Raw genomic sequence first — 12319 nt, forward strand, 5'->3', positions numbered from 1 at the left:
ATGTATACACTTGCGAATTCTTGATATGGATTCAAGAGTGGTTGATCCCCTTTTCTTCTTTCCCTCTAGGTTTGGAAATATCCTGGGATGGAGACAGTTTTGTAGAAGTCATGGCTGCCCCTCATCTCAAGGGCAAACTTTGTGGTCTCTGTGGCAACTACAATGGACATAAGCGTGATGACTTAATTGGTGGAGATGGAAACTTCAAGTTTGATGTGGATGACTTTGCTGAGTCCTGGAGGGTGGAGTCCAACGAGTTCTGCAACAGACCCCGCAGAAAGCCAGTGCCTGAACTGTGTCAAGGGACCGTGAAGGTAAAGCTCCGAGCCCATCGAGAATGCCAGAAACTCAAGTCCTGGGAGTTTCAGACCTGCCACTCAACAGTGGACTATGCTACTTTCTACCGGTAAGTGCAGTGCTCTGGGGGATGGGATTGGGTTACAGACCAAGGATAGACTTGATCTTGATGTGGAGTGTGTCAAATCTCTTGGTGTACAGAAAAGGGTTCCCAAAGTACAGGGTAAACACTCCTACGTCTTTCTGTTCATCAGCTGATTTCATCTTGAGTCAGTCCCCCATTATATCCCAAATTAGGAAATTTCAGGGAGTATTTCAGAGTAGTACCCTATAGGTTATTCTGTTTTTGAGTGTCTACAGAGTCATCGGAAAGCTAGTGACACCCAAGATTTTACCAGGTGTTTGCTTTACTCGAAGATCAATGAGTACTTCCCAAGCTCTGGTCTAAGCCACAGTGGTATAGGGCAGAGGTGGGAATCTCAAATCCCTCTGGCTGCCTGTGGGGGTTTGAATGAACTTGGTTATTCTAAGTTTGAGAAAGAGTTCAGGTCTGCCTAGTCGTCTAGACCAAAACAGATTTGCATGTGGAAAACAGGGCAGTGAAGTGATGACCCCTTGGATCTTGGCCAACTAGGTGTCCAGAGTCAGGGAGAGTGGAATCAGAACTTGAGGGTGAAGGAAGGAAGGAAGGAAGGCCTCTCTTCGACAGTATGTTTCCTGCTTTGACTTGTAAATAACTACTCATTGACCTTTTCTGACTCTTATTAATCCCCTTCCACACAAAACAACCAGTTACACAGGAGACTTGCATTTGACTTCCGTGTTACAAGTTGCATTTGTGAGTTGATGAGTTTGGCCTGATTGTACTTCTACTTACTACACAATTCCATGGGCTCAAGAGCTATGACTGCCTGTAACTTTAATCACCATGGGTGTGGGAGGAAACGCGAGAGCAACTCAGCCTAAAAGGCCTTAAGTGATTTGCCTGTGCCTCTTAAAATGAGCAAACGCCTGTGGTCTGAAGCCACAGAGAAGTTATTTTTACTCTTTAATTGCCACCAGTTTATTTCCCCTAGTTCTCATTAAATGTGATCTTTTTTATTTGATCTTCGGACATAAAAGATAAAGTTATATAAAGGCAGCTCAAAGAGGAGTGGAAAAAGGACTGTCCCTGTCATCACAAATCCCTGAACATGGCTGCATCTGCCAAACCATTTGGCTGCAACACATACGTTTAGCTCTTTCAATCCATTTTCCTGTTATAATTTGAATCCTCTGGATTCCCCTTCTCCTCCCCTACATTGAGCCCACCTCCTGCCTAATGAAATGGAAAGATCTTAATGTTAGACTTTGGAGTGAGGTAAGCAGCTAGACAGGCAACCTGGGTTTTATTTGGAATCTAATGCCCATCACTTGAAGGTCTGATGGGAAGCAGTAGAGCATAGCAATTAGGAACTGTGCGGTCTCCCAGGGCAAAAAGTCTAGCCCAGCTCTACAACTTTGAGCAGTCATCTAAGCTCTTAGACCAAATTCTTCTTATCTGTAAGCTGGGGATAATAAAAGAAGTTACCTTGAAGAGTTGTCATTCAGGTCCAATGAGATTATGAACATAAATGCATATGCACAGCCCAGTGCCCACACATAGTACATGCTCCATAGTTGTTGGCCGCTGTCATTTCCTCTGTTAATTAAATGATTGACAAGTGTAAGTCCTCTTTTGAAAGCTCCCTACCTGAGGAATAGAGTTTGATTGGGTCCTTGTCTGTCTAAAATAAATGAAAGGCTATGCTTCTCTTGGGGCCCAGCAGTCTGCACTTTTGGTCTTCATCCCATGTCCAAAGAATGTGTTGAAAACAAAAATTGGACAGCAGGCCTGCAGAGATTAGTTCCCTTTTTTTTTCTTTTCAATTCTATTTTTTCCCCTTTGGTGATTTATTTTGTATTATGATCCCTGGACTGCAAACAGGAATATGATGAACACCTTGGCAGAAGCTGTGAGAAACAACTTTGACATGAACAGAGACCATTGGAATGCTAGGTGGCCAGGCAGATGCTCGCCTTCTGTCTCTAAACGCTGCCATAGCGGCCACAGCAGCACAGTGGGGCCACTGGGTTGTGTAAGGGGCCTGGTGCATGAGGTTTGGGTGCTCATGAGAACTCTCCGGGGATAATTGTGCACGGAGGTTGGAGGTAGGGTGTGTGGGAGATGGGCTCGTGCTCGGCATGCATGGTGTGGTGGCAGAGCACCCTTCCACAGTCAGCCACCCCTTCCTGGAAGAGGCAGGAATGTGTTAAAACCCATTCTCAAGAGGGGAGAGCTGGAGACCCTGCCTGTCACTCACCCTGCTGGGCATCTCACTCCCCAACCCAGAGATGCGTCTTCATGTGTTTTCAAGTGAGGGGAGAACCTTAGTTTATTCTCTTCTGCCAAGCACACGTGTGGCAAAAGAAAGGAAATAAACCTGGACAATGTGGGAAGGCAATTTTGTTCTCAGGGGATCTCCAGGGAGGACCAAAGCTTAGGGTGGCATGGACAGAGAACACCTTGGGTGATGCCAAGCTGAACCTCATCTCAACTCTGCCACCGTCTAGCCGTGTGGCCCTGGCAGCTAGCTGAGTTTCAGATTTTTTTTAAAAAAAAATATTTTTTTTTATTTCAGAGAGGAAAGGAGAGGGGGAGAGAGATAGAAACATCAATGATGAGAGAGAATCATTGATAGGTTGCTTCCTGCACACCCCCTACTGTGGATCAAGCCCACAACCCACATGTTCCCTTGACTGGAATCGAACCCAGAACCCTCAGTCCACAGGCCGACACTCTATCCATTGAGCCAAACCAGCTGGGGGCTGAGTTTCAGATTCTTTACCTATAGAGTACAGATTCTTTACCTATAGAGTAGGTGTGACAGTAACTACCCGGTGGGTGAGATTGCTCCTCCGAGGACTGGGGTCAGTGGGCAGTGCCGTGTTGTCACATGATAGATGGAAAGAGTTTTGTTGTCTTGTGTCCCCTCTTCTCTATGGAGAATCTGGCCCCTGGCTGAGCCACTTATCTTTCTGATTTTTGATCATTTCTCCTCTCTCGTTGTGGAGAACTGATTAGATGGATTCTCACTGATGAGTTTGTGGAACAGTTGTAAAATGAACCATATGTCTTCCATGACACTGACTGTGATAGTGTAAGAGAAGGCTGCATTGCAGTTCTTTAAAGATTTTTTGTTGTTTTTGTTTCATAAGAAGAATAGCAGGTGTTCACTGTACAACAGTGAAGTCATGTTGGAAAGAATAAAGAAGAAAATAGCAACCCCATGATATTCCACACCTGGACGCTTTTGCCTGTGTGTTTTATGTCGCTGGTGCAATTGCTGGAACGAACCTGAAAGCACAGTCATGACCGGGGCTGTGAGCTTTTTTATGGGTCGTCACAGAACCAAACAGGTTTGCCTTGATATCACGGGTGGGCATACACATCAACCGAATACAAACTTCTTTCCTTCAATTTTCCCCTCATCCTCCAAAGAAATATCTGTACTTTCCTTTAAGAACAAAGAACAAAATCTCATAACGTACAGAGTCAACTTTCCAAGCATGAGCATGACTATGTTTGTAACATCAAGAAGGGAGGCAGCAAAGTCATCTGTCTGAGGAAATGTTACTTCTTTGGCATTTTCTGAATCGTATGACAAATTCCCTGGAGCCAGTTCTACTATAAATATGAGATAGGTCTTCTTATAAGGTCAAAATAATTCTAATTTCTATGAATTAAACTTTACTTGTGAGATGTCTAGGATTTAAAACTCTTATTTTATTTTGGTCTCCCACCCAGTTCAATATTTTTCATATACCATCCATTGTCTAAGAACTTGAAGAGCTTTGTAAATGAATAAGAAATGACTACATATTAACCAACCATGCCCCCCCCCCTTTTTTTTTCTTTTGGGAACCTTTCTTTTTCCTATAGCGAACGCACAATTCAGTTTTATTCAGAGCATAGAAAAAAGATACTTTTGATCACACTGGAAGAAACTCAGCCATAGGTTTGGAATCTGTACCCAAACTACACATGCAATGAGGATAATATTCTGCGAATGCAATTGATTTGCTGCTGCATTTGTCTAGTGTTTGTGTAATATTAACAATTATAAGCAGAGCAGGGCAACTAGTATTTGGAACAATCCTTACAGTGTTGTAGTGTCAGGCACAACTTCCCACTTCCCTTCACACCACTGGTTCTCTTTGCGTACCTGGGCTTCCTCCTCTTCAGCGAAGTCATTTTTGATATTGAAGGGCTTGCGAATCTCTCCAGGGTTTGCCCCTTGATCATATTGACAATAGTCTTGCATATAACATCAAGCAAACCTTTGATGTCTAAATAGTTTGCAGTCAGAATAAATTCAAAAAGTGTTCCTTGATTAACTTTGAGGAATTCTTGGTCCCAAACTGGGATATCATCTGTTCGCGTTTCTTTGTTCTCATCCCCCTCAGGAGGAGGAGGGTCGTCCCTGTGGTGGGTGCACCTCTGAATGGCCTTTTATAAGTATTGCTGCGTCACCATTGGGTAGAGGAACTGGGTCATCATTGCCTTCATCATCCATTCCCAACTCTTCTAACTTGGTCTTGATAGTCACAGATTATTTGGCAATGTCAACATCAACTTCAAATATCGCTCCATCAGAATGCTGCAATTTAATTGAAGGCATGGTGCTTGGTCTCAAGGAAAGAGCAGGCCGGAGGCTAATGAGAGCAGGGTAGTGTCAGCAGAATCAAAAGAAAAAGGTGGAGAACAAAGCCACTTACAGCCTCTCTTGGGAACCTTTTTAAGCTTTGCTGATTTGTTTTGTCACAAATGTGGTTCATCCATCATGGCCTCATTTGGCATGAAAATGTAATACTTAACTAAAGTCTTTGTGATCAGCAAAATTTGCTATAATTATCTAATTGAATCTGTTTGGGTGCAAAATAATTTAATTATGAATCATATTACATTTTTAACTAGTTACCTTGTAACATGTGGTAAGTCCTAGAGTTGCTAATTGACTTGTCCTTAAATCCTCTAATAATTGTTGGTGTTATCCTTCACTGGTGTGTTATGGAGCAAATTCCAGTCTATAGAGAAGCCGGATAGTGCGGAAACATGGATGTGGGATCATTAGAATCACGTTTGGATTGAAGCGGAGGCCCTCCCAAAGGGAATGTGTTGAGTGTGTGATCGTGTCTCCTTCCTCATTCCTTACTTGCACCCCCTCTCCCAGCCTTGGTTGTCTTCTCTGCTTGTGTCTCCCATGCCCACTGAGAACTCCACGAGGAATCGGCAGACCCCACCACCAAGGCTCTCTTGAGATTCCAACAGCTGATATCAAATCCACTGCCCATGCTGACTGAGGCCACACTGACCAGGCCAGCATCGGGCAGCTGCGGGCAGAGAGAGGCCAGGAGATGGGCTGGGCTCTCTGCAACACACCAGAGAAGGAGCAGACCTCAAATATTTGGGGCTCTTGGATGAAACACCGGAAGGGGGCTTTTTCCTTAACTCAGACTCAAACCTTAGATGAAATCATTGTGGGTAATTGTATCCTGCCAGCCAAGCAGGACCTTTAAGTCAGGGCAGGCACAAAGTTCACAGAAGTCCAAAGAATGAACGTGAACTGCTGTGAAGCCCACACTTGCACAGTTCACAGTCTTTGAGGACGCTTTCCTATCTCCACTCCCCTTAACGCAGCGTAGTTCACCGGGCAAAAGCTCTCTTCACTTGTTGGGTTTGGGAAAGTGTCTGGGGACTCCCGGTCTAGGAAATGTTCCTTTCTTTCCATGCAGTGGTTTTCCAGCTGTAAGGAATTGAAGGAATGCCAGAGGGTTCGCAGATGTGTCCTTCCTGCGGAGGTGCTGGGAGGCGGAGGTGGGCGGTGGAAGGTGGGTGGTGGGAAGTGGAAGGTGGGAGGTAGGTGGTGGGAGGTGGTGCAGGAGAACATTGGACCTCGGAGAGCATAATAGGGCTGGATATACTGGTTCCCAGGTGGCCAGGGGCTTCCTTCCAGGAGATCACAGACTTCGTGGATGACACACTTTGTGTTTTCCTTTAGAGGAAACTAGTCATTTATTATAAAGCAAAAGGAGAGATCCCGGCCAGGAGTCCAGACTTTACGTGTGCATATGGGAAAATTACATAATGATAACTGCTGTTCTATAATTAAAATCAAGTCAATTTTTTCTTGCTTCAAAGAACATACCTGAAGCATTTCTGTTTACATCTTGTAATGCTTATCCCAAATTGTCATGAGAGCTAGGGCCCTAAATCAAATGAGATGTTCGTTTTAATGCGTGACATTCCTTTTTATTTTTCCTTTAGCAACTCGCATTTTAGGATAAGTAGTTACTCTGAATCTGTAATGAAGGTATGCTGTCACCAGGTGGCAGTAGACACCTCAGTTGTATCACCGATTAGACTTTAGCCCTTACGTGTCCAACCTTAAATTTCAAAATATTCCTACTCATTAGCGTGCTCTCTCCCTCTCTCTTAAACGTCTGGCCTACTTAAACTTCTGTCACTGCATCTAAATATACAATGCACGTGTATGGTTCTGCTTCATGTCATTTCCCTGCCTGTGATGCCCTTGTTTTCTATATGGATTTAAGCTGAAGGTACAACACAACTTTCATCTAGAACTCTGTAGAAGTTTCTTTAGTTTCTTCGATATGCTGATTGTGTTTATTATTATTTAGCATGCATACTAGTTTGCACTACCACTGTCTCCCTAGGATTGGATTCTAGGTTCCCTGGGAAGTGGGGAATGCCTTTCCTACCCTTTTGCATTTCCCCCAGCACCACCCTGGAAGGTTGGCTCTCAGGAAATGTTTCGCACCTCCCTTTCTGACCTCTGGCCCCTCTCCATCCTCTCTGACCCACTGGTGACTTTTGCCACCCCCAAGTCCAAGTCCCTCCGAAGTCTTCATTCCCACACTTGGTTACACACTTACAGTCAGAAGTGCAGCCGTCTGTGTCCTTGCAGGGAAATGACTAGTCAGAGCAGGCAGAACCTCTGGTCCACCTTCGATGCTCCAAGAACTGTCATTACTCCTTACTGCACGGTCTTCTGCTGTGACTGCCAACGGTAGTCCCATCTCAGCATCTGCCTCTGCCTGTCACAGTTCACTTCTGAGCCACTGGGACATCCCAGGTTCTCTTCTATTTCTCAGCTCATATTTGACCTGGCCCTCTCCTTATGCACTAGTTTGATCCATAGATGTTTCGACATTGGTCCCTTGCAGTTGATCTTAGGACCTCAAATTGGCCCCTCTCATGGAGGAAAAACTGACCTCCAACAGGCTGATTTTTTAAAATATATATTTTTATTGATTTCAGAGAGGAAGGGAAAGGGAGAGAGATAGAAACATCAATGATGAGAGAGAATCATTGATCAGCTGCCTCCTGCACATCCTACACTGAGGATCAAGCCCGCAACCTGGACATGTGCCCTGACCGGGAATCGAACCGTGACCTCCTAGTTCATAGGTGGACGCTCAACCGCTGAGCCACACCAGCCAGGCCAGGCTGATCTTACCAAGGCCAGCTGACCCTCTGCGCTGGCATCACTCAGCACTCACTGAGGGGCCACAGTCCTTCTGCTTTGTCTCTGCTCTGAGCCTTCTGTCTAGTTCCTACCCAAGCCTTAGTGTGGTTTCCCTTGAACCATTCCTTCATTCTTCTTTACCTCAGTCACAGGTAGTTTCCTCTCTGTCTGATCCACCAAAGTAACCCAAGAAGAAGGCCTTAAATTGCCTCCTAGCTTTCTGGATTTCAGCTCAGAAAGGGCCCTAGCTAGTTGACCTAATTTTCATGGGGCTAAAGCAGGAAAAAAGACATACATACACTGAGAAAGGATATGAGGATGTTTGAGGATTCATTTTTCCAAGACCCACATCTTCTCATGTTTAATTTTTTCATGTCAAAAAGAGGCATGTATGCATGGAACAGACTGACAGGTCAGAGGGGAAAGGGATTGGGGGAGCTGGATGACAGAAGGTGAAGAGATAGCCAAAGAGCATGTATGCACAGTCCATAGGCACAGACAACAGTGTGGTGATGGCCAGGGGGAGAGGGGCCGGGGGCTGAAGTGGAGGGAATGGGGGACATCTATTATAGTGTCAACAATGAAAAAAAAAAAAGAAAGAAAGAAACATCATCTTTTAAAAAAGAAGAAACAAAGAAAACTGTATTTATTTTAACCTTTGAGGAGAGTTTAGGCCACCTGTACAATTAACCAACCCAAACGTTAGAGGGAGCACAGCGCACGCTCACTTCTGACATTACACACTTGGAGGTGTTCCTAAAGCCACACTCAGGGTCAGTGATTTTCTAGAAGGACTCACAGAACACTGCCACTCATGGCGATGCTCTATTATAGGGAAAGCATCCAGGTGAACATCCAAGGGGACGCATAGGCGGAGCCCAGGAGGGGTCCACCCCTGGAGCTCCGCTGTCTCCTGTGGAGTCAGGGACAGTGTTCACTGCCCCGGGTTACACTGGGTGACACTGTTCATGGGGTATTTCCAATCAGGGATGTTCACCTGAGACTTTGGTGTCCAGGGATTTACTGGGACTTGATCTCAGGCGGCCTGTGTGGTTGACATTTAGTTCCCAGCTCCTCCTGGAGGTTGTGTTAATGCCTTTAATGTCCAACCTCTCTGGATGTTAGTACTATTGCCATGTGGGCCAAAGCCCCCATAATAAATCATATTGTTAGAATGGGCCAGAGCCTCCAGGCAGAAATGCCACTCCTGTTAAGACAGTCCAGGGGCATGCAGGTCACCGGCCAGGAGCTGAAGGCCAAGACCAGCCTCTCTCTGGGCAAGGGTAACTCTTCACTACTTAAGCTGCCTGGCTCAAGGTTAATGTAACTTCAGTTTGGTTTTAATTTTAGCTTAGAGTTTATTTCCAGCATAAACTTTCTAGAATCCTGCAGTGTTTCCCCTCAGAAAATTGCATTCTTGGATGCAATTAGATGAGGCTTTTAAACACAGATTTGACTAAGTGTCATTGTCACAGGTAAAACACTAATTATTTTGTAACATCTCTCTTGGCTGTGTAGGGGACTTCTTGATTACTTCTTAGTAAGCAGGAGGCGGTCTGTGTAACTTCATTACATTTTCATTATTTATGAGTGTAAAACCCTTTTCATCCACGAGAGCGAGGCTGACACGAGTAGTGTTTTCCTCATTTTATTCCACTGTTCACAGCTAATGGGGGCACCGAGAGGTGAGGAGACTCATTCCAGGCCACCCATGGAGCTCGAGCAACCAGCCTGACAGCACACCTGCCCTCAGGTCTCTGTCAGAGAACTTGGCAAGAACCGCCAGGGTGACAGCGGGGTCCAACGCTGTCCACTCAGGTTTTAAATGCCCTGCTTCTGCCATGAGCTTTCAGAGGAGGATTTTAAAAACCACTTAATGCGCTCCTTTGACAACTTCCAACTGAGCACTTGTTACGTGACAGGTACCATTGCAGGTGTGGCGATTTGGGACTGAACAAGGGAGACAAAAGCTCTTCCTCTGGGAACTCGCAGTCTAGGGTGGGTAGACAACTCTAATTAAGAAACAAGGTCACTGCCAACTGTGAGAGGAGTCATGCAGTGATGTGATAGGTGGACTGGCAGCAGCCAACTTTGAATTAGGTGGACAGCAAAAGCCTTCATGAGTTCACCTTTGAGTGCAACTCACTGTGCATGGGCAGGACTGGTGAGGAGGCCTGTCTGGGGCAGGCAGAAGGACAGGCCTGATGCTGGAAAGGGTGTGGTCTGTGTGAAGACCAGAAAGGAGGCTAAAGTGACTGGCACTTTCAGAAATTGATGGGTGTTCTGCCAGCAACTATATGAGCTGGGAAGCAGATCTTCCCCAGTCGAGGTTCAGATGAGATCACAGCCCCAGCCCACACCTTTATTGCAGCCTCTGAATCCCAGAGTAGAGGCCATGCTTGGACTCCTGATCCACAGAAACTAACATAAGAGTGTGTTGTTGTTTTATTTTTTATTTTAAATTTATTATTTTTATTTTAAATTTATTATTAAGGCCACTAAACCTGTTACACAGCAATAGACCACAACTTTACATAGAAATCAATTTTGGCTTATCTTTAGTTTTGTTGTCCATTAAATATTGACAGAAAGTGAAATATGAGCACTTTGCTTTCCCCTCCCCCCAACCATTTTAAATTTATCATTCTGTATCATTTGATGTAACTCCACCAAGTCTGCATTACCTTTCCCTACTACGAGGTCCCATGGCACTTTGTACTTCCCTTATCATCCTAGGCATTAAAAATGTGTTGTAAATGTCTGCTTTTAAAAAATCTCTATCATCACAAAGCTGTAGCCTCCTTGAAGCCCCTAAGTTTCATTCATTTTATATACCCAGCACCTAAGGTGGTGCATGAAATGTTCTTTGGTTCTCAAAAGTTATATATGTTGAATAACTAAACAGGAAAAAATACGAATTAATGAAGTAAAAATATTTTTTAACAAAGCTATGGGTAGAGTGGTACAAAATGAGTGTGGCATAGTTGTTGAGCAGACTTGGGAACCTGAGATAACTTCTGAGCTCTTCCATGTCCAAGTTGAGAGTTCTGTTGGGCAGGCTAGTTCACCTAGGGAAGTCCAGATGCCCCGTGGGTCAAAGGGAGTGATGAGAGGACCACAGTGCCCTGAGATTTGTGGTGAGGATTGCAGGAGGCACTCCATGTAGTATGAACTCCAGGCCTGGCATATGGCAGATACTCAGTCAAAAGCAGTTTTATTATTAATACTAGAGGTCTGGTGCATGGATTCGTGCACCGGTGGGGTCCCTCAGCCTGGCCTGCACCCTCTTGCAATCCAGGACCCCTGGAGGGATGTCAGAGAGCCAGTTTCATCCCGAGCCACACAGGCCAAGCCAAGGGACCCCACCAGTGCATGAATCTGTGCACCAGGCCTCTAGTATGCATATAAGAGCTTTGGTTAATCTCTTTCCGCCCTCCCCTCTACCCCCTTCCCTCTGAGATTCACCTGTCTGTCCCATGTTTCCATGCCTGTGTGTTGAGCATCTGCCCTCTGGTGGTCATTGTGCATCATAGCTACCGGTTGAAGGGTTGAAAGGTCGCTTAGGCTTTTATATATATACATATATAGATTATTTTGTTGCCTGATGGGAAGGGGGCTGAGTGAGAAAGGTGAAGGGATTAATAAGTACAAATTAGTATTTACAAAATAGTCACGGGGATGTAAAATACAGCATAGGGAATATAGTCCATAATGTTGTAACCTATGCATGGTGTCTTGTGGATGGGTACTAGACATGGGGGTGAGGAGGAATCACTTCGTAAATTATAAATGTCTCATTACTAATTTGGGGAGTAAGTGGCGGTGGCCACGGGAAAGGGACCTAACACTTCAGAACGTCCATGGTTTTCATTGTGAAATAGAATAGTGTTCCCAACATGTGGCTCATGTTCCTGCAGGAAGTTTGTCTTGTGAAATCCACATGGAATGACCAAGGAGCCCACTTCCTCTGGCCCCATCGCCAGCGAGTCTAGGGGCACGCACGAGGACAGGCCTGAGCCCTGTGGTTTCAGGTTGTCCTTTGGACAGTCCAGGAATGCAATAGGGTGCCAGAGCTCCCCAGTGTCAAAGAAACCTGGGGCGGGGTGTCCACAGAGATGGCCCCGCGGGGACTGGCTCCCATCAGCCCACAGATAGACCTATGGCAACCTGGCTGGGTCGTGAGTAGAGCGCTCTGACTTAGGGAGACACGGCAGCTCGTGAAACTCGCTGGGGTCCTGGCAGCATGACGGGCTTCTCCAAGGTGGCATTCTGGCCCTCGCTGCTCTGGGGGCACCGACGGGCTTCAGTCCAGAGCTCGGGGCTGTGCTGTTTGGTGGCCATCCAGGACTCCGTGACTGGCTCCAATCAAGCTGGCACAAATGACGGTTGTTGGAGAGTGCAAATCCAAAGGAGGGGGAGCCCTTGTGGTCTTGGATCTTCCTACGCACTGTTCT

General features: G+C 45.7%; 1 protein-coding gene and 1 pseudogene across 3 annotated transcripts in view; one reads left to right on the forward strand and one right to left on the reverse strand.

Moving 5' to 3' along the window:
• Positions 1-12319, forward strand: part of BMPER (BMP binding endothelial regulator) — a 205420-nt gene that overhangs the window by 148159 nt on the left and 44942 nt on the right. For both annotated transcript variants that reach the window (XM_081102095.1, XM_081102096.1), the window contains one exon: positions 70-406. In XM_081102095.1, coding sequence (XP_080958221.1) covers positions 70-406 — 337 coding nt within the window. The remainder of the gene's footprint in view (positions 1-69; positions 407-12319) is intronic.
• Positions 4476-4997, reverse strand: LOC308526546 (S-phase kinase-associated protein 1-like; annotated as a pseudogene). The gene has a single exon. The product of its transcript is annotated as an S-phase kinase-associated protein 1-like (transcript).

The sequence above is a fragment of the Myotis nattereri genome (genome assembly GCF_964212035.1).
Source record: "Myotis nattereri genome assembly, chromosome: 11".
In the NCBI taxonomy this organism is placed as follows: Eukaryota; Metazoa; Chordata; class Mammalia; order Chiroptera; family Vespertilionidae; genus Myotis; species Myotis nattereri.